Source organism: Poromitra crassiceps (assembly GCF_964638095.1).
Source record: "Poromitra crassiceps genome assembly, chromosome: 17".
Taxonomy (NCBI): Eukaryota; Metazoa; Chordata; class Actinopteri; order Beryciformes; family Melamphaidae; genus Poromitra; species Poromitra crassiceps.
This window is the reverse complement of record NC_139635.1, coordinates 34,829,715-34,853,045: the sequence shown is the minus strand read 5'-3', so window position 1 is coordinate 34,853,045 and position 23,331 is coordinate 34,829,715. Positions and strand designations below refer to the sequence as shown.

Below are 23,331 nucleotides of genomic sequence, written 5' to 3'. Positions count from 1 at the left end.
ACTTTATTGTCTTATAATGAAACTAAACATGTATTCAAGCAAAGGCAAACCTTATTTATACAGCACATTTCATATTCACAGTGCTTCAGATAACAGAAAACTCGTGATTTGAATAAAAATGGGTAAATCTAGGTAAATAAGGATGATCATTTAAAAAAAATGCATCGTACTCCAGTATAGGAATGAACCTCTATGATTGTTTGTTGATTGAAGGTTTGGTCACATTTCCAAAGTGTCATGAATCCAGTCACATCCATCATATTTTTGGATTCATCTTTTCCATAGCCTCTTACTGTAATCTTCTGAGAAACGCACACCCAGAGACATGTTGAGAATCTCTGCAGCACATTTTTCCTACCGCTGAATAGATGGTGTGGGTCAGCCTGCTAATCCAGCTGCAAGAATTTAAGCAGTGTGGCTTTGGGTCCCGTAATCTACAGTCTATGCTGTTTCAGAGGCTTTTCTATGCTATCAAAAACCACATCCTGCTGGAAACATTGCTTTGGTTATAAGTGTATTATAAGGCAGTTATATTATGCATTAACTTTCTCCTTACACAGTAGTATGAGCTCAGAGAATGAACTGTGATTTACAGTTAGCTTTATGGCCCCTTTGAGTATTTCATTCCCGATGAGGCAAAACTTTACCCTCCTATTAAGCATGATTGTGTGTTTGTTTGTTTATTTGTTTATTTATTTATTTATTTATTCGTTCATTCATTCATTCATTCATTCATTCATTCATTCATTCATTCATTCATTCATTCATTCATTTATTTGTTTATTTACGAACAATGCACATGACTGTAAATGTGCCAGTGTTAGCCAGATGGCTAATTTTAAACTGTTGTCCCTTGGAACTCCAGTTCGACATGGTGCTGCCACACACGCACCCACACGCACACGCACACACACACACACACACACACACACACACACACACACACACACACACACACACACACACACACACACACACACACACACACACACATGCACACGCTAACCACTGAGCCAGCATGCCGTGGTGATTATGACACTTAACTGCTGTGTGCTTCTGCCATATTCTACCAGATCTACCGGATCCTTCCCATTGTGGTTTTGTCTATTGGCCAATTAGTCATTTATTAGTCTGTTGGCCCAGTAGACATAGAAATATGATCCAAGCTCCTTATCTCCCTTTAACTTTTAACTCCATCTTCTTCTTATCTCTTCATATCAATTTGAAAACTATCCAGTTTCTTGACTCATACAGGATGATCATGTTGTATTAGCTCACCATATAGACAACACACCCTTGCTATAGACTTGCACAATAATGAGAACTAGACCACTTCCTCCACCCTTATGTTGCCCAACAATTGTTTTTGTTTTTTTACACCAAAACATGCCTTACACACCATGTATAAATTAAAGATACAGTGAACATATTTAGTTCAGTAAAGACAGTGATTATTAATGTGTTATTATGTATGTTATTATTAATGTTAAAAAAAAGTTAAATGGTTTAAGTTATGACTTGTCGCATGGATTCAACTCCGTTTCACCAGGGGGAGGTATAATCTCAGACATCACTGAGCTCTCCACTAGCCTATGACTGACACATACAGGCTGATGCTACATGTGCCAGGTGGCGACTAAATGAGAATGCCTCCAGTAGACCATAAAGAGCCTAAGTGATAACAGAATGACCATTATGTCTCAACCCGGCTGTGCTCACTGGAAAACTACATTCCCAAAAGGCAACCTAACTATAGGATCACTAAAGTGTTACAGCAATGAGAGCAATCAGGCTGCTGCTGTGCAGCTTTTAGCTACACTGTATCCTGCTGACTGTTGTAGCCTACCACACAATACGGATAGCCTGCTAACTCAACCAACGTTAATACCGAAAAACAAATACTAATGCTAATGCTAATACTATATAGGCTACTTAACTGTGTCTTTAGCCTAGATTTAAAGACAGAATTGGAGGTTAGCAGATCTAAAATCGTGGAGCAGCAGCTGCATAGCTCTGTCACCTTTTAGTTTTAATGGTGGCCCGTGGGACATGCAGTAGAGATTTATTGTTAGATCTAAGATACCTAGAAGATGAGTGCCATGTGAATGAGGTCTAAAAGATAGGATGGGGCCTGACCATTAAGTCCTTTGAAAGTAACCAGAGTTGTAAAAATGGACAGGGAGCAAATGAAGAGAGGCTGGGGTGATGTGCTCGCACTTCCTACTGTGCCAGGCAACATTCTTGCAGCTGCATTTTGTACCAGCTGCAGGCGAGATAATGCAGTTGGATAGCTGTTTATTTGACCTGTCTGGCTGTTGTGTTTCAGCCCAGAATTTGGTTGGGAAAGATGAGTCCCACATGTAAATCTGCCTGCATGGTGCAGAATGAGAATTGCAATGCATTGGGGAAAAACAGAAGACAAGAAATAGCGTCATGCAAAGTTCATGTTAGAGAGATACTACACACAAGCGACAGGATCTATCTACGGACAAGACTGAATGCACATGTGAGAGGAATATATGTACGTACTGCCATGAATGCCTGATTGTGTAAGACGATGACTGTGTAGAGAAGCAGAAGTTCAAGAGGTCATATGAGAAGCGAGGAGTGTTGTATCAGCTGAAAAGCTTCGAAGAGAGAGGGTCATGTATGCTTTCCATATTCATCCCCAAGCCAAAGGAGTTCACGCTCATCCATGAGTCATGGATATTGGAAGCAATACATTAGAAGACGGGGTCAACGTACGGTCAGAAGTCACAAATGTGTTGATATAAGAACATTGAGAATATTGGGGAATAAACCCAAGACAATTGCTTGACAAAATCTCTTTGCTTGCACAGCTGCTTATCATAAAGACTCCAGATGGCCTGGAAGGAGAAGGTGGTAAGAGGGAAAAAGGTATAAGGGGCAAGTCAAACAGAAAGCAACAGAAAACACTGCTGGGAGAAGATAAGGAAGGACACAAGAGGATAAAGCTCCAAGTCTTAGGCTTTTTCGTTGACATTTTTTGCTTTATTTTGATAGTGATGATGAATGACAGGAAGGATAGAGAGGGAAGGGGATGACATGCTGCAATAAAGGTTAAAGGCCGAATTCAATTCCAGGACATTGCGGGTACGGTATGTGTGCCACCAGGACATCCAACTCAGTTATTTTTAATACATAAAACATGTTCAAGTTGTTTACAATCTTAACAAATGCATTTAGCTTTTAATCCAACCCCCCAACATCCCCCCGTTTGTATTTGACTTATACAGTCACCAGTTATGGTAACCAGAGCTTTTGTCTTCTCCCCCACCCCCTTTTCATTGGAATCTTTCTTTTGGAAAGAACATCTTCCTCTACATCTTTTATTTGGGTCTTCTTCCACATGATCTGAATTGCTTGAAGGTTTTAAGGTGGATGACTATGGTTGGTGTCATTTCTGCAGGCTGAGTTTAATCACTGTGGGACAAACTACTCTAAGTATAACATATATATATTGAAATTATACATCCATTGGTAAGCACTAACTAGGTGTGATTTGTGAAGTCCTAAGACTCACTACCCAAGGAATGTGCAGTCAGATGGACTTTGGTCATTTTCAACACATCTCTGGGTCTAGTGTCTGGGGCAACAAATGACTTTTGTTAATGAGTGTGTTTTCACATGTTGAAAAGTGAAAACGTGTTGTGCACCAAACCAAACCTCTCAGCTGTGTTGAAAAGTGAAAACGTGTTGCGCACCAAACCAAACCTCTCAGCTGTGTTGAAAATGACATCCGTTTTTAACAGTGAACATGATGCTGTGTTTGAGACAGACGTCTTTCTATGGCCTCTTTCATTTGAGATTCTATCAAGCTATTGTAAGACTGATGACTTACACTCTTTGTTCTTGTTATGGGTCAGAGTGGGAAGTGCAAGAATTATTTTTGTTTTTTTAAGGAGAGTAGGAAGGCCGCTCCCCGTAGGACTTTTTCCCTTTTTATTACAGTAGGAAGGCTGGGAGGGGGTTGTGAGACAGGACGATTCTGTCAGCAGAGACATTCAAGTTGAAGAGGTCAGAGGTCACGACCCACTGTACCATCTCTAGGAACACAGCATTTTTCATTGGGAAGAAGAGAGCAAAACAGGAGATTTAACGGGTCTGGGGGTCCTGCCACTATACCAGTGTTTCAGCACAATAATACACATTATGTTTGCGATGACAACCAAATATGAATAGTATTGTATTCAGTGTTGGGCAAGTTACTCAGGAAGTGTAATTACTACTAAATACTCCTTTAAAATCCAATACAATTACTTTACTTATTACTTGGTTTCAAAAGTAATTTGTTACGTTACTCGTTACTATATTATTTTCGCTACCACCCTTCCAAAAAAGTGACGTACAATGTGTTTAGCCAGCTCGTTTTAGGACTGAATCCACTATTGGAACAGTAATTAACCTTACAGGAGGAGTCAACAGTCAGCCAAATTGAATACTTTTTATTTATTTGCCTACCTAAGACAAAAAATGAATTGTGCTCTGGCAATGCAGTAGTCTTGCATAGCCAGACCAATCTCCACACTTCGTAATAAGATTACAGTAACTAAGTTACTGCCCAACACTCATTGTATTACACGTTCGTTAGACTGTAGTTAGATTAGATTAAATTTATTGCTATTGTGCAGAGTACAGGTACAAAGCCAATAAAATGCAGTCGGCATCAACCAAAGAGTGCAACAATTATTTACAGATAAGTACTACAGCAGTGATGTTACATCGTATACTGACAGTGGAGAGCAACATACAGATTATTAGATATAAATGTATAATATATAATATTAAATAATGCTATGCGGGGGTGAAGTGGACAGAGTAGGAAAGGGGGAGTTTGTATAGGGGTTGTATTGTATGTACATAATACATAGACAAAAATGTAGGCGACTTTAAATCAAATATTTTCAACAACAATGTGTCCAAAAAAATCAAAACCAGATCAAGTCAAAGTAAGAAAACAAAAGAACAATCAGATTCACACAGACACACTGCTTTACTTTCCGATTGTACCCCCTATTCTGCTATTCGACCTGGCACAGTGTGACAGACACTCCGAAACACATGAACTCAAAGCCTGGATACAGCGCCTCAGTGAATCTAGCCTGGACTCTGTGCAGGAGGGTCATGGTGTCGGACACGCTGTAAAACGACAGACTCCCTGCCTTGTGGTCCAGGTACACTCCTATCTTGCCAGCGGCTGGGCTCGCTATTCTAGTGGCCACATTCCCATGCCAGAAGGTACAGCCCTTCCTCGAGCAAAATAAACTCCACGACTTGTCATTGTGTCCAAAGTGGGCGTCGTTGCCATCTCCTTTCCTGGCCATGGACTGACAGGCCACTGCGATGTTGACGCCTCCCCCGCTCAACTCGGCCTCCCAGTAGCAGCGGCCGGACAGGGCCTGGCGACACAGCACCTGGCACCAGTAGTCAAACCTGTCGGGGTGGTCCGGCCCCGAGTGGTCCCTGGTCCGCACCGTCACTGTTCTGGACTCCTGGGACACGCTCAGGTCCCTGTGAGCCGTCCTGGGATCCACGGAGAGCTGCAGGGAATCTGGGAGTGATGGAGAGGGTGGGAGGAGAGGGGGAAGTATGATGACAGATAAAGTAAACAGGGGTGTATAAATAGCAGGCAGAGAACAGATGTTGTTCTAGAAGAGTTAATATTAGGAGCTTCCTTCTGATGAGTCATTGCACATAATAACCCATGTCTTGATTGCCACAGACTAAAATACCCTCTTTACCCCATCGCCTCACATCCACCCCTCACGACGGAAGTAGTAGTAGTATTACAGCCTCACTATTTTGTCCAATCAGTGTATACACTCATCACTTTCAGCTCAAACGATCAGCAAGTGGATTTCCTTCAAAAGTTGAAAACTGACATTTTTCAATCCTAAAACAGGGCTGTTATATCCAATCGAAATAAATTGCACGACTGATATTTTTGTTATGTGATAACATTCATTCATTTTGTTATGTGATCAACATTATTGGAATTTTAAGCGACTTGACTTGCCACAGGGGACCCACAATGATCTGCCTTTCCCATCAGATGAGTTGGGCAAACACAATTGCTTGAATTGATGAAGACACTGTAGCTTTATAGCCTATACAAATTTGTATGAGGAAATTTACAGTTAAATTACTAATTGGCTCGGTGTCCTCCGGGCATGAATCAAACTGTGCAGGTCATTTTACAGGTTAAGAATTTGTATTTGAATGGAATAAAGTGCAAATTGAGTTAACCCCAACCTTGAATTTCAGGAAGATAGAGTTAACCCAGTGTTTGTATGAAGCTCTTAGTCACTGAGATGAATCCCCAGATCTTCCAAAATCCTCTTAATGTAAATCTGTTTTGACTCACAGTACAGGAACTCTGGTCGGACCCTCGGCTCTGGACTCGGCAGGAGTTTCACTGTGTTTGCTGTAAGGAATAAGCATTCAACGGCGTAATAACAATATGTTATCGTATTATCTTGACCATACAATAGAGGTTTTTACAGTTCAGTCAACATATTGGAAATGTTGCTCCCACCTGCTCTGGATATCTTGGGCAGTTCTCGCTTGAATAAATCCTCCAGCCTCTTCTGAAGAGCCGACACAGACGACTGCACCTTCCCGAAATCCAGCAGAGGAACCACTGTGTCACTGAGGGACTCTGTGAGCTCGGCCTTCTGGAACAGTGACTGGCAGTTCTGGAGAGTGAAGTTTAGATAGAAAAAGACAAGAACATACACCAACTGCTCCCACTAAGCCAGAGATCTGTGGTATAGTCTATAAGTTTGCATTACAACCATACTCTACTCCAGGTGATTTGGCACCCCGCCAATGCTATGTAAGTGTCAAAATATACCAGTTCCACATGTCTGGTTTTCACCAATTTCGTCTTCCATTTCTCATTTGCAACTAGTTTCACATCAGGAAATACACACATACTCATGACTAACTGCAACTGGCACATACGATTTGACTGTTCAAATTCTGGGCACTTTTAAGAATTTTAGCCGATTATTATACCATGTGACCAATCAGCACTGTGTTTGTTTATTGGCCATTAGGGTTGCCAAACAAAGAAAAAGAAAACGCGCAAGTCCACATCGCAGTGGTGTGGCCATTCAGCCTTATGACACTTTAGCCAATGTTTTGGGGGTACCTCAACAACACGGCTAATCGTTTTCTACATGGAATATGATCCTACCCCTAAACCCCAACGTCCTTCACTAAACAATCGCGAGTGAGTGAGTGAGTGTCCTGACTTTGCCATCTTCTGACCCCGGCCTGGCCTGCTGCCAGCGCTGTGGGAAAAAGAAGTTCGAAAAAGCAATAATGTGTGTTTGCCTCTTCAAAGTTTGCTGATAGGCACCATGATTTGAATTTACCTCTATGTGAGAAGACACAGCCTCAGCCTCACTCTTCCCCCAAAGAGGGGTATGAACAGTCACGTGAATAGAAGTTCTTCCTTGGCCCATGACCAACCTTTCCACAAAGTTCTGTGCAAAATACATCTATAACTTGTTAAGATATTCTGCTAACAGACTAACAAACAGACGGAGGTCACATCGTTTTAAAGTGTTGTAAAAGTGAAAGGTTTGTGTTGAAATGAACCCCTGCAGACTCCCTGGCACAGGAGTGGATTCATTCTTCCCTGGTGATGAGTAATCCCAAAGATCATGGGATTCAAGCAAGATGGCTCAACTTTAACTCACTTCCTGTCATTTTGTCATGTGGGTTTTGCCCATGGTTTTACATGGACACGCCCACTTAGGAGACTTGCTACTACCATTTGTTAGGAATTGGCGGAGCCTGCGGTGACCCATCTATAGTAATATAATATCTATGGTAATCCTGACCGTGTCGAGTCAGGTCAAAGAACTTTTATGGAAAGAAATGACAGCTCCATATTGCCCCATTGCAACATCAGCGCCCAGCAGCCTCCGCCATTTTTTATTTTTGGAAGCGTGACAGCGCCAAAAGAACCTCGCACAGGCTCGCAGTGGTCAGCTGCGGTAGCGCTGGCCCCTATAATCAGCCTCTCTAAACAGTAGCTCAACGGGAGAACACTCTAAACTTTTGGGATACACATCTTTTCCGGGCGTACTGCAAATCTTGATTGAAGTGGTGTAGTGCAGGGATGTAAAACAACAACCATATTGTGGAAACTAAGCAAAATTTTTCATTTTCTTTGTTTAGTTTTTTCAAGATAAATACCTAATGAAAAGGACCCGAGGTTCAACTCCCGTTGAGTTACTGTTTAGAGAGGCTGATTATAGGGGCCAGCACTACCGCAGCTGACCACTGCGAGGCGCATTCTGTTTCCAAAAATGGCCGGAGTGTCGTCTCTTTCCTTCCACGCTCTTTGGTCAGGTCAGTAAACCCTTTACTGCTTCACTGGACAACTGGCAGCTCTGAACAATTACCTTCTTCACTGATCTCCTAAGTGAAGTTCATTGATTTATCCACTAACATGCCAACTTTTTAAAAGGTTCTTACACATATCATGACCAAATGCAATTAAGTGACAAAATGATGGAAAACATTAGGTTTGTATTGATTTCCCCCACTTTTCTGTATATCAAAAGCTAAAGCTATATATATATATGTGTGTGTGTATATATATATATATATATATGTGTGTGTGTGTGTGTGTGTGTGTGTGTGTGTGTGTGTGTGTGTATATATATATATATATATATATATATATATATATATATATATATATATATATATATGTATATATATACTGTATATATATATTTTTTTTATATATAATATTCTTCAAACTGATGATGGAATCTAGTATAATGTCAAAGAATATTTGTATACTGTAAACAAGGTCCTTGGTGAGGACACTATAGAAGTGAGTGCAGTCACCTGGAGAAAGTAGATGTGGTCGTCGGTGTTTGAGAGTTTCTCCAGCTCTGCGTCTCTCCTCTTCAGCTGACTCAGGTCCTGCTCCAGTTTGTCCAGCAGCTGCCGAGCCTGGCTGACGGCCGTCTCCTCCTGACCTCGGATCAGCTCCCTCACCTCCCCGCGCCTCCTCTCCATGGACTGGAGGAGCTCCGTGAAGATCCTCTCGCTGTCCTCCGCCGCCGCCTGGGCAGAGCGCTGCACCGAGGCCCAGAGAGGTCAAAGAATCACACATGGTGTTGTTGACACACCCAAACTAGATACACCATTTTGAATAGTGTGACACCTGCTTTTACAAAATGAGCGGTAGCATGAAGATAAAACTCAGTACGGAATATGATTAAGGCTCTGGGATCAGGGCTCAGGGCTCAGGGCGGTGAATCACCTTGAGGGACTCCAGGATCCGTCTCAGCTCCGCCAACTCCTTCTCCTTGGCCTGGACCCTCTGCCTGCTGCTCCTCCTGCTCCGCCCCAGCTGCCTCTGGACACACACACACACACGCACACGCACACGCACACGCGCACACACACACACACACACACACACACACACACACACACACACACACACACACACACACACACACACACTAGTCAAATCATCTCACGGCACTGGCAGATAATCATGCTGGTTTCAATCCATTTCACTTGATATGGCAAAATGACTTTATATACAAAAAGATCAAAGAAAATCTTGAAAATAAGGATCTTTCTCCAACACAGTTTCACTTGACAGAAAATGTTCCGAAACAAGAGACAAAGAGTAAAGATTTGTTGAAACTGGTGGTCTACCAGTGCAGTAAGATGATTTCACAAAAATAAATAAATAATAATAACAATAATAATCTATCTTTCACTATAATTCCAGCCGTCTGTCTAGATGACTGTCCTTTGCGTATCTCGAGAACCGTTGGTCGGATCGACTTCAAAATCGGGGAGTGCGCTTAGGGGGACCAGATGCAGTGCAGAGCGCAAACGTTGTGCAATTCAGCATAGTGCCACCTACTCTCAACACAGTTGCGGTTTATCTCGAGTTCGTCAGATCGACTTCAAACTTGGGGAGTGTGCTGCTGGGAACCCAACAGAGTGCAGTACCGTAATTCATGCAATTCGGACACGTGCATAGTTATAGTGCCACCGACTGACAGCACAAAAAGCGTTTTATCTCGGGAACCGTTTGTCCGATCAACTTCAAACTTGGGGCGTGTGCTACTGGGAACCTGACATAGTGTAGTGCCAAATTCCGTGCAATTCGTCATAGCGCCACCTACTGGCAACACAAAAAGCCTTTTATCTCGCGAAACGTCTGTCCGATTGACTTCAAACTCGGGGAGTGCGCTGCTTGAAACCCGACAGAGTATGGTGCTGCATTTCATGCAATTTTGACACATGCATAGTCATAGCGCCACCTACTGGCAATACAAAATGCTGTTTATCTCGACTCTCGAGAACCGTCCGATCGACTTCAATCCTGGTGGGTGTGCTGCTGGGAACCCAAGACATTGCAGTGTTGAATTTCATGTAATCCGACTTGATTGCAAGACTCACACAAAAGCCCCATGGGAAAAAAAGAGACAAGGTTTAAGCTACCCCAAGTCAGAGATAGTGTGGAGACACAACACCACCTTGCCTCAATAGGTTATTTTCTTTTCTTATTTTGCGTTAACATTTCAACATTGCATTACAGTAGGCTACATCAAACATAGGGTAAAAACCATAGATAGTAGTAGCTATAGATAGTGATTCGATTTGATTGCACTTGCAACCTTGCGATTGCCGTTAGTTATCCTCTTATCCCTGTATATTGATGTGACCGCTACTGCATACAGATGACAAATTCCTCGTATGTAACTTGCATGGCAATAAAAGTGATTCTGATTGTGATTCTGAAAAACATGAATACAACGCAGGGCGTGGTCTGCCCAAAACCGGAACGGACTAATTTGACGTTGGGCAAGATGGCGGCCAGTGTTCTACATTACCGATCCCCCCCTTTCATTAGCGTTATAGTAAGTATACACATATAGTTTACAACTGTAATTGACAACAGAAGACTGTATGTATTGATGATATTATCGCGAATATATAAACTGGAGACGAGGCTCCGTTTAGCACAGAGGATGAAGAAGACGCTCCTATCCAGATGAATGGTAGCTGTGAAGCTATCGGAGCTAACGTTGTGAAGAACAACGTTGGTCAGTGATCAGAAGAGACTACATCCGAGTTGACTGCTTCTGAAGAAGGAAATGGAGTCTAACGAGGTAACAATTCAGTCTGATATCAGGCTAGAATCGTCTTGTTGCAAAAAGAACGAGCAACCACGAAAGCTGCTGGACACTGTTTTAAATCCTGTAGTGCGGTTACACAGAGTAGCCGTACCTCCAGACTTCCAGCAGCTGTTGGTCATCATTAAAGAAGAAGTTCCCCCTGCGCTGCAGGAGTGGAGCCCCAGTCTGGACCAGGGGGACCCAGAGCCCCCACATATTAAAGAGGAACAGGAGGAACTCTGGATCAGTCAGGAGGGAGAGCAGCTTCAATGGCTGGAGGAGGCTGATATCACCAAGTTCCAATTCACTCCTGTTCCTGTGAAGCGTGAAGATGATGAAGAGAAACCTCAGTCCTCACAGCTTCATCAAAGCCAAACTGAGGAGAAGAGAGAGGCAGAGCTTCTGGCCAGCAGCTCAACTGAACAGATGAAAACAGAAGCTGATGGAGAAGACTGCAGAGCATCAGAACCAGCCAGTGCTGGCAAGACTTCAGACTCTTCTGAGACTGAAGACAGTGATGATTGGACGGAAACTAGTGAACCTCAGTCTTATGGTAAAAGATGTGTTCATAACAGAAACTTGACCAGACATATGAGAGTCAACACAGGAGATAAACTATTTAATTGCTCAATTTGTGGTAAAAGATTTGGTCATAACAGAGACTTGACCAGACATATGAGAGTCCACAATTGCCCATTCTGTGGTAACAGCTTTGGTTGTAAAGCAGCCTTGAAACAACACATGCTAGTCCACACAGGAGAGAAACAATTTAAATGCTCAGTCTGTGGGAAATGTTTTGGTCGTGAAAGAACCTTGAAACAACACATGGTAGTCCACACAGGAGATAAACCATTTAAATGCTCAGTCTGTGCGAAATGTTTTGCTCGTGAAGGAACCTTGAAAAGACACATGTTAGTCCACACAGGAGATAAATCATTTAAATGCTCAGTCTGTGGTAAAGGTTTTGGTCTGAAAGTAAGATTGAATCAACACATGAGAGTCCACACAAGAGATAAACGATTTAAATGCTCAGTCTGTGGGAAATATTTTGGTCATGAAGGAAACTTGAAAAAACACATGATAGTCCACACAGGAGATAAATCATTTAAATGCTCAGTCTGTGGTAACAGTTTTGGTCAGAAAGTAACATTGAATCAACACATGAGAGTCCACACAGGAGATAAACCATTTAAATGCTCAGTCTGTGGGAAATATTTTGGTCGTGAAGGGAACTTGAAACAACACATGGTAGTCCACACAGGAGATAAACCATTTAAATGCTCAGCCTGTGGCAAATGTTTCGGTTATAAAGTAAGCTTGAACAACCACATTATAGTCCACACAGGAGATAAACAATTTAAATGCTCAGTCTGTGGGAAATGTTTTGGTCGTGAGGGAACCTTGAATCAACACATGATAGTCCACACAGGAGACAAACCATTTAAATGCTCAGTCTGTGGGAAATGTTTTGGTCGTGAAGGAAGCTTGAAAGAACACATGATAGTCCACACAGGAGACAAACCATTTAAATGCTCAGTCTGTGGGAAATGTTGTGGTCATAAACAAGCCCTGAAGAAACACATGATAGTCCACACAAGAGAGGTCATTTAATATTGGGCTGTACAATAATTGTACATTACAATCGTCTATCAATTGACACATATTGTCAGACCATTGATTGAGTGATTTTCATAATTATTCTGTTCTAAATGAATGAATGCAAATAATTAGTGTCTCAAAGTTATATGAAACAAATGAGGATCTGTATTGTCATATATTGCTATTGAAAAAGTTGCATCAGGCATCAATGCCTCCAGTTAGGAAAAGTGGAGGCTGATCAGGATGGTTGGAAGATGGAGATAATCAATTTACATGAAAGAAACGGATTCATTAAAAATCTAACATCAGTCAAGACATTCACTTATAAAAGGGCAAAGTTCTGACTCAACATATCAAATGGCAAATCTGTCAGAAAGTATGCTGTACTTTTTATATCTTTTTAATTAGTTGTCCACAATTAAATACAATCAGCAATGAACAGTTGATTTTATATTTGAAATTTAATTTCTGTCTGGTTTATTTCAGTGTAGTTATAGAGTTGTTAGTAGGCTACTCTTCTCAGACACTTATATTATAGCCTTTTTCTTAAAGCAGGTAGAATAATCTAATCTGTCACTATAAACTGTTCTATCATATACTGGGCACAGAAACACATTTTCCTTAAGAAAGTACTTGGTCCGGGCTCACTTGTTTCAGCTGTTTAAATCACTGTGCCTAATTTACAGTTTATTCACGTTACTTATTGGAGGCATTATGGATTCAAGTAGCCTAATATCACGACGAGTCAGATCTGGCCCAGATTATCACTGTATAATCACTATCCAACTAATTTCACTCACCAGTCACCACTGAAATATCCATGAGGATAACTAAATGGTTGCAATCAATCACGTATTTCTCAGCCTGGGCTATTTATCCAAAATCCGAGTGATCAGCAACAAACTGTTTATTGGTGGAGGTGGACGAGGAGATGAATTGCGGGGGAATCCTGCAATTGTCTGCAATGTGTTTTCGGGGTTCTTCTTACACATAATTTGTAGACGGTTACACTGTGATGTCCGATCCACAAAGACTTGACACCAACGTTTTAATATAAAACAAGTTTCTGCCATAATCCTACAGTAGGCCTATAGCCTAGGCTATATTCGTGTCTCGTATAGCCTGCATATGCAGCAGCACTGGTGGTGACACTTGTAAATTTTAAGGGATCCCTCAATGATTCTTCCAGATTAAGGTTTGAATTAAATTAGCTTTTGTTTTTATTAAAACTGTCCCAACTCCCCATGGATGTTATACCGGTAGGCTATAAAAAGAACAATGGGTCCATGTTTTGAAACGGTAGGCTATATTACTCCAACGTACAGCAGATTATTTCAGCGAACAGATAGCGTAGTGTTAGAATTGCTCTCGAGTTCAAATCCCACACAGGGTAGGCTACTATTATAGGCTATATTTTTTAAATGTAGCATAAATTGTTAATCTGGACATAATTATAGCTTTATTATGTATAAAGCTGCTGAATATACTCTGTGTACATAGCAGAATACCTGAACGTGCCCATTCATGGTAACGATCATATTTCGATGTCAGCTTGACGTTCCCGCAGACGTCTAAATCATCATCACCAAACCGGCTGTGATTTGGCCACGTCCTGGACGTCCCTGAAAGACGTCATCACAGCGTTATCATGACGTAATTTTGCTTGCTGGGAACGCAGGGCGTGGTCTGCCCAAAACGGGAACGGACTCATTGGACAAGATGGCGGCCAGTGTTTGTAACATGGTTTGTAAGCCCTACATTACCGATTTCCCCCCTTTCATTAGCGTTATAGTAAGTATACACAGATAGTTTACATCTGTAATTGACAACATAAGACTGCATGTATTGATGATATTATCGCGAATATATAAACTGGAGACGAGGCTCGTTTTTCCGTATAGCACAGAGGATGAAGAAGACGCGCTTCTATCCAGATGAATGGTAGCTGTGAAGCTATCGGAGCTAACGTTGTGAAGAACAACGTTTGTCAGTAAAACGATCATGAGGAAACGTTCCTGTGTCGCTGTATGGAAATGTATAATGTCCAAGACCTGACATCGTTGGTGAACGACTAACTGCGGCCGTTGAAGTGATATTTGTGCTGTTTGAAATAAGATACAGTACGTGGAGGAAGCTACTCTGCCTGACTCCAGACCATCGGATCTTACCACTCCTCCGAGTTGATTGCTTCTGAAGGAGGAAATGGAGTGTAACGAGGTAACAATTCAGTCTGATATCAGGCTAGAATCTTCTTGTTCCAAAAAGAACGAGCAACCACGAAAGCTGTTGGACACCGTTTTAAATCCTGTAGTGCGGTTACACAGAGTAGCCATACCTCCAGACTTCCAGCAGCTGTTAGTCATAGTCTGGGCACCTTCCACCCCGCTTTTTGTCATGGGGGCGTAAACCCCGGACCCAGAATTAACACCGGATGGCAATGCGCCTAACAACGTCTTTGTTGCCGTTAGCTTGACGCGGTGATGTTACCTAAACTAGAGTCTGATCAAAACAAAGCTAGCGTTACATAAAACAAAACGTTTATGCAATATGGCATCTCCGCCACCACCGCCTGACACACCGGTCAAAACGGTGAAAGAGGATTCTGATACTTGGGTCAAATTGTCAAGTTAACGTGAAAGTTGACGAGCTAGAAACGCTGCCATCCGGTCTAGGGCGGGCTCTAGACGGGAACCAGTAGGGTGACAAAATCAATTGTGGGCGGGAGCCAGGCTCTTTCTCGCCGAGAAGAGCCTGGTGACGCGAGGTTAGTTAGTCATTAAAGAAGTTCCCCCTGCGCTGCAGGAGTGGAGCCCCAGTCTAGACCAGGGGGACCTAGAGCCTCCACATAATAAAGAGGACCAGGAGCAGAGATGGGCGAAAATACATCAAAAAGTATTTTGATACAAATTACAAATACTTGCTCAAAAAATGTATCACAATACAAATACAAAATACTGGTCTTAAAAATGTATTTGAAATACAAATACCTATTTTGAAAATACATAAAAATACATTTTATAAAAACCGATAAAGAGCTGCAATGATTAGTCAATTCATCGATTATTCGCCAAATATTAATATTACATTAACTGCCTATTTTGATGATCTATTCATCATTTTTGAGCAATATTTCTTTCAGGAAAAATGTCCTAATTCTCTGATTCCAGCTTCTCAAATGTGAAATTTTCTGGTCTGGTTTCTTCAGATGGTAAATCATGTCTTTAGTCCTCTGTGATAGTATTCTCCTTTACGTCTAACACACTACAGTTCTTCCATTTCAGTTTGAGCTGTTATTCAGCACAGGTAATTTCTCCCTCACTTCAGCTGTTAATCACCTTCTGTGAGGGCTTTTGACTTACAGGCAGCAGTTCTACATATTAACTTCAAGTTTTCGAACTTTGACCATGTTTAGCCATAGATATCTGACATCATAATATTAGTATTATGTATTGGTATTGGTGGAGACTCTGGAGATGATGCGCCATAAATCGCCCGCTCAATGGGCTCCCAAAATCGTGACTGACAGACCACCCACCTATGTGCCATCGTGCAACTGTGCGCCGTTGGCTCATACTACATCACAGTTGCTCGAGTGACATCACTGATGACATCACAACTGCCTGAGTGACATCACAGTTGGGCAAACAGTTGCTCGAGTGATATCACTGATGACATCACAACAATTGCTCGAGTGACATCACTGATGACATCACAATCGTGACCCACACTGCCACATTGTCTCTCACACATTGGTATTCTCATACACTGGTTTGAATATGCAGTAAACCGTTTCATTTGCCGATAGGCCAGTGCATGCAATATCGAAACATCGCATTTATATTAGTAATTTATCTCGGGGGGAATTTCCACCAACACAAGGCTTCATTACTAGTTTAGGGGAAGAAGTGATGTGAAGTCTGTCTCTGATTTGTGGTTGAGTTTGTTCTGAAGGTAAGCCAATCAGAGGCAGAGTAGAAGTGACATGTCAGTGACCTTGCCTTTTTTTATTCCACATTTAAACCTGGTTTGAGAATAAAATGACATAACATTTTTAAAATGTATTTTATGTATTTAAAATAGACAAAATACAAGGTCTGAATGTATTTTGATACAAATTACATCTTATTTTTCTCAGTCCAGCCAAATACAAATGACAAAATATACAAATGTATTTGAAATACATATTTTAAATACATGTACCGTATTTAAAATACTGCCCATCTCTGACCAGGAGGAACTCTTGACCAGGCAGGAAGACACAGAGCCCCCACACATTAAAGAGGAACAGGAGGAGCTCTGGATCAGTCAGGATGGAGAGCAGCTTCAATGGCTGGAGGAGACTGATATCACCAAGTTCCAATTCACTCCTGTTCCTGTGAAGCGTGAAGATGAGGAAGAGAAACCTCAGTCCTCACAGCTTCATCAAAGCCAAACTGAGGAGAAGAGAGAGGCAGAGCTTCTGGCCAGCAGCTCAACTGAACAGATGAAAACAGAAGCTGATGGAGAGGACTGCAGAGCATCAGAACCAGCCAGTGATGTCAAGACTTCAGACTCTTCTGAGACTGAAGACAGTGATGATTGGACGGAAACTAGTGAACCTCAGTCTTGTGGTAAAATATGTGTTTATAACAGAAACTTGGCCAGACACATGAGAGTCCACACAGGAGATAAACTATTTAATTGCTCAATTTGTGGTAAAAGATTTGGTCATAACAGAGACTTGACTGGACACATGATGAGAGTCCACAATTGCTCAGTCTGTGGTAACAGTTTTGATTGTAAAGCAGCCTTGAAACAACACATGATAGTCCACAAAAGAGATAAACAACTTAAATGCTCAGTCTGTGGGAAATGTTTTGGTCGTGAAAGAACCTTGAAAGAACACATGGTAGTCCACACAGGAGATAAACAATTTAAATGCTCAGTCTGTGGTAACAGTTTTGGTCGTGAAGGAACCTTGAAAAGACACATGTTAGTCCACACAGGAGATAAATCATTTAAATGCACAGTCTGTGGTAAAGGTTTTGGTCTGAAATTAAGATTGAATCAACACATGAGAGTCCACACAGGAGATAAACCATTTAAATGCTCAGTCTGTGGGAAATATTTTGGTCATGAAGGAAACTTGAAAAAACACATGATAGTCCACACAGTAGATAAACCATTTAAATGCTCAGTCTGTGGTAACAGTTTTGGTCAGAAAGTAACATTGAATCGACACATGAGAGTCCACACAGGAGATAAATCATTTAAATGCTCAGTCTGTGGGAAATGTTTTGGTCGTGAAAGAACCTTGAAACAACACATGGTAGTCCACACAGGAGATAAACCATTTAAATGCTCAGTCTGTGGTAACAGTTTTGGTCAGAAAGTAACATTGAATCGACACATGAGAGTCCACACAGGAGATAAACCATTTAAATGCTCAGTCTGTGGGAAATATTTTGGTCGTGAAGGGAACTTGAAAAAACACATGATAGTCCACACAAGAGAGGTCATTTAATATTGGGCAGGACAATACATTTATATTATAATCGTCTATCAATTGACACATTGTCAGACCATTGATTGAGTGATTTTCATAACAATTATGTTCTAAATGAATGAATGCAAATAATTAGTGTCTCAAAATTATATGAAACAAATTATCTGTATTGTCATATATTGCTATTGAAAAGTTGCATCAGGCATCAATGCCTCCAGTTAGGAAAAGTGGAGGCTGTTTAGGATGGTTGGAAGATGGAGATCTCAATTTACATGAAAGAAACTGATTAATTAAAAATCTAGTCTAGTTTGCTGTACTTTTTGTATATTTTTCATTAGTCCACAATTAAATACAATCAGCAATGAACAGTTGATTTTATATTTGAAATTGAATTCCTGTCTGGTTTATTTCAGTGCAGCCTACTCATTCATTGTGAATTCACACTCTAATTGCATTTGCTGAGTTATAGAGTTGTTAGTACTCTTCCCAGACACTTCTATTATAGCCTTTTTCTTAAAGCAGGTAGAATAATTAATCTGTCACTAACTGTTCTATCATACTGGGCACAAAAACACATTTTCCTCAGGAAAGTGCTTGGTCCGGGCTCACTTGTTTCAGCTGTTTAATTCACTGAGCCTAATTTACAGTTTATTCACGTTACTTTTTTCCCCCACTTTTTTTTTCTCACATTATACATTTATCTTTGGGTAATACACATAAAGGTCTTGATGATCCTGGTAAAAAGAAAAGAGGCATGGACTCATTTCCTGTGGGGGAGATTTAGGGCTGGGCCATATAGCCAAAAATGTATCGATATACAATATTTCATGTCAATCGTTGGCGATAATTATTGATAATTTTTAATAAAGACCATGAGAAAAAAGGTTAAATTTAACCACTTTATTTTGAACCAGCTTATTTATCAAGCCACACAGGGCAATCATTTTGATGTTAACACAACAATTAAAAACACACAAATTGAGTGTTTCAGCTGTGTAATAGATATGCTCGGTTGGGAACTTTAGGATTTCATTGACTGTTTGAGTGTCACTCGTAACACGCTCCATTATCAAGAAACATGGTGATATATATTGAACAATTTTTTTATTGTATTGATGAATTCTCTATCGCCAATATATATTGCTATTGATTTATTGCCCCGGCCTAGGGAAATTCTGGGAAATGTTGTTTGTAACAGTTTTGGCTTCTGAAACTGCTGATAAAAATGTGTTTTGTGTCAAGGAAAGGTTTTAAGCTAAAGTTTTATTTTTACATTATTATTTGTTTTATTATTAATCTCGGCTGGGGCAGAGAGAAGAATGATTTTACATCAAAATTATTTGTAGCCCATCTAGGGATGCACGATATCGGCAATCATATCGGTATCGGCCGACGTTAGTCATTTTTTAACATATCGGTATCAGTCAGATGTTGCAATGTTAATATCGGTTATCATTATCAGCCAAATTCTTCACATTGATATGAAATAATGCAGTAAATCTATGATTTATGGGCTTTTCCAAAGGTTTTGGAAATAAAGAAATGCATTACTTTTTCAAATTCAGTGTTTACATGTGTTTTTCAGTATGTACAAAATGTGATGATCATAGAAATGTGGTTTTATACAGATCATATCGACATCGATAAATATCGTTTATCGGCCATAACAGCAATGTTAATATCGTTTATCAGCATCGGCCAAAATTGTCATATCTGTGCATCCCTCATATAGCCTAAAACTTGAGACTCCTATTTTCAGGGGTTATTTACAATGCAACACTAATTGCCATTGAAACTAATACCGCTTACAGTAATAATAATGATAAGTTAGGCTATATGTAGCCTAGGATTAGAACACTTAAAGCAGACCTGCATCTGCACAGTCTGTATGGGCGCCTGCCTGGCCACCCCTGGCGCTTGAATGCTGCGTAGATCCCCCAAGTGCATGTTGGTAGTGGTACAGTACCATAGGCTAGCCACTTTGTAGTCTGTAATGTTGGTGATGTGATGGAAGTCAGCTTCTTCCTCCCAGCATCTGATTACCATCTCTCTGTTTATAATAAGCAAACATTTGAAAGGGGAAAAAAACAATATATATGTTTAAAGGGGGCCTTTGACCTAGATATCAACTCTACCACAAGTCCATCCTTTGCAAAGTGCGACTGCAGTCCAAGTCTCAAGTCTAAGTCCCCATCTCTGGATGACACTGATTTGATATGATGATACTATCTTTTTTTTAAGCTCAATAAACACAGATAATATGTAAGTCGGAATACCAGCCAGGGGTTAGCTCTAGCCAGGCTAGCCATGGTTAGCAGCAATAAGAGTTGATAACAACGCAGGCATGCAGTATTTTGCGCATGCAAACACCGTAGCAACATGTCCACAGAAATAAGTTAGACAATGTGTACAACTGATTTAATGAGACACAAATAAGGGTAGCCCCTGTTGCCTGAAAAAGCACAAGTCATTGGTCTGGACTCCTGGTTTGGGACAGAGTTTTGAATCCCTCTGGTGACATTGCTTATATTTGTGGCAACAACAGATCCAAATCCCATATTATTTTCTCTCAACAGTACACCAACTTTCACAACACTGGCTGTGCTTTCAGCATTTTAAATAGGGAAACATTTATTTCATATAATAGGACGCACTGAATGCCGATTAAGACTTTTCTCTTTTTGCAAAGTGCTTGCTCATGTGGAGAGAGACACCAGGAGAGAGATTGAGACACCAGGGGAGAGAATGAGTGAGGGAACGGGCACTGCACTAATAATAATAATCATCATCATAATAATAATGATAATATCGGGTTGACTCTCTTTCTGTATTATCAGATGCTGTGGTGGTGACAAACATTGAGTTTGTGTTTCGTCTGTAAAACCTTTCTTACTGTAACCAGAAGTCTCTCAGGAGCTGTGCATCACATCAGATCAGTTTCAAAAGGGCTTTGCATATGGAAACTTGGAGCTCATTCAAAATAACAGACTGTTCAAATGCCAGTATCAGGACACACACACGCACACGCACATATGCACGCATGCATGTTGAATAACAAATGTGAAGATTTCTATCATCTTGCAGCCCCAAAGGCAGAGAGCAGCTGACATTTGACTATGGGAATGGAAATCAGTCTGAACAACATCGAACTGTTACATTTTTATGGCCGTAAGTCTGATACTTATCAGGGAAGTTCTTACAGGTGAAACCATATAGCCTGATATCAATTTATGACTTCCTCAGTTCAAAATGGGGTTAGTTGTGTGTTTTCCCTACCACTTCCTTTTGCGATAACGGAGCCCTACAGGCTCATAAAGACAAGTGGGCTTGTGACTGGATAGATGGTGGCTGCTGTTTTATATGGTCAAATCCCCTGACTGTCCTGTGAGCAGGCTGGTCAAATTAAATGAATGAGTAATACTCTCATCAACAACCCTAACCCAACAACCCTAACCCTAACCCACCACCCTAACCCTAACCCAACAACCCTAACCCTAACCCAACAACCCTAACCCAACAACCCTAACCCTCATCAACAACCCTAACCCTAACCCAACAACCCTAACCCAACAACCCTAACCCTCATCAACAACGCTAACCCTGAACTGCTGCTCCAGTGAAGCAGCTCATTGACTCTAGAAGTGTGTAAATGTAAATATGAATCAGGGTGATGCTGGCAGCGTGCATAGTCGACAAACCATCTATGCAGACATTAAGGTAAAATGTGAAAACTAACAAGAAACTTTTCATACATGATACGTTGCTTTCTCTACTTCTGTCACATTGCCCATGTCCACAATATAGAAAGTGCCAAATAGGCTACAGATAATAGAATATCATTGTATGTATTGCATCAATTGATCAAATGTTTGCAGGTAAGGAACCAGCAAGACCAGCAAGTTGGTCAGCAGCATGACCAGCAAGTTCAGTTCAATTCTGTTTATAGCCCCTTATCACACACAAGCATGTCTCAAAGGGCTTTACATAGCATCATCACAATATACTACATCATATATCTAAACACACAACAAAGATTACATACATGATATAGATACTACACATTTTACTTTGCGATACTACACAAACATAGCATAATCTTTAGACTGTGGAGGAAACCCACACAAACTCCGGGAGAACATGCAAATTCAACACAAAAAGGACCGGGGTGGAGATTCGAACCCACAAGCTTCTTATACTGTGAGGCGACAGTGCTAACCACTGAGCCATCAGCAAAGCCAAGCTGGTCATCAGCAAGTTGACCCGCAAAGCTGCTGGTCTGTGCTGGTTTTTTTCAGCAGGGTCAGTCAGTAAGACAGATGATCAGTTACCTGTCTCTCGGCTCTCTCTGCAGCAGCTGGCACAGTGTCGTGGCCCCTGTGATCCTCCATCACACACAGCAGGCACACACACAGCTGGTCGGTGCGGCAGTAGACCTCCAGCAGCTTGTCGTGCTGGGGGCACACCCTGTGCTGAAGCTGCATGCTGGCCGGCACCAGCGTGTGCTTCCTCAGCGCCGCACACTCCTGGTGGGGTCTCAGGTGGGCTTCGCAGTACGACGCCAGGCACACCAGACACGACCTGGCCGCTCGGCGCGCCCCGGGCGGGCACAGGTCACACGCCACGTCTCCGGGGCCGACGGAGCTGTGAGGCAGAGACTCCTGCAGGAGGTCCATCCTGGATAGTTTGTCCACCATCTCGGCCAGGATGGTGTTTCTCTTCAGGATGGGTCTGGGGCTGAAGGTCTGCCTGCATTGCGGACAGCTGCTGCTCTTGGAGGGATGGTCTTCGCCGCCCCAGTAGCCGCTGATGCAGCCCATGCAGTAGCTGTGGCCGCAGGGGATGGCCACCGGCTCTTTCAGCATGTCCAGGCAGATGGGGCAGCAGAACTGGTCCCGGTCCAGTGGGGAGCCTGTGTGGGCCATGTGTCGACAGAGCAGAGTGGAGGGCTACTTCGCTCTGACAGGGGCTGATATATCACAGAGATGACTACATTATACAAAACAGACACCTGCAACCACACCTCCTCTCTCTCTCTGTGTGTGTGTGTGTGTG

General features: G+C 41.7%; 1 protein-coding gene across 1 annotated transcript; it reads right to left on the bottom strand.

Annotated features, from left to right (window-relative positions):
* Positions 1–5,042: 5,042 nt before the first annotated feature.
* ftr66 (finTRIM family, member 66) lies at positions 5,043–23,201 on the bottom strand (the record flags this gene model as incomplete). The annotated part of the gene is made up of 6 exons (XM_083654092.1): positions 5,043–5,572; positions 6,386–6,445; positions 6,557–6,716; positions 8,893–9,126; positions 9,314–9,409; positions 22,608–23,201. 6 exons carry the CDS (start codon positions 23,199–23,201, stop codon positions 5,043–5,045), a joined length of 1,674 nt encoding a protein of 557 aa, XP_083510218.1.
* Between the last annotated feature and the right edge of the window lie 130 nt (positions 23,202–23,331).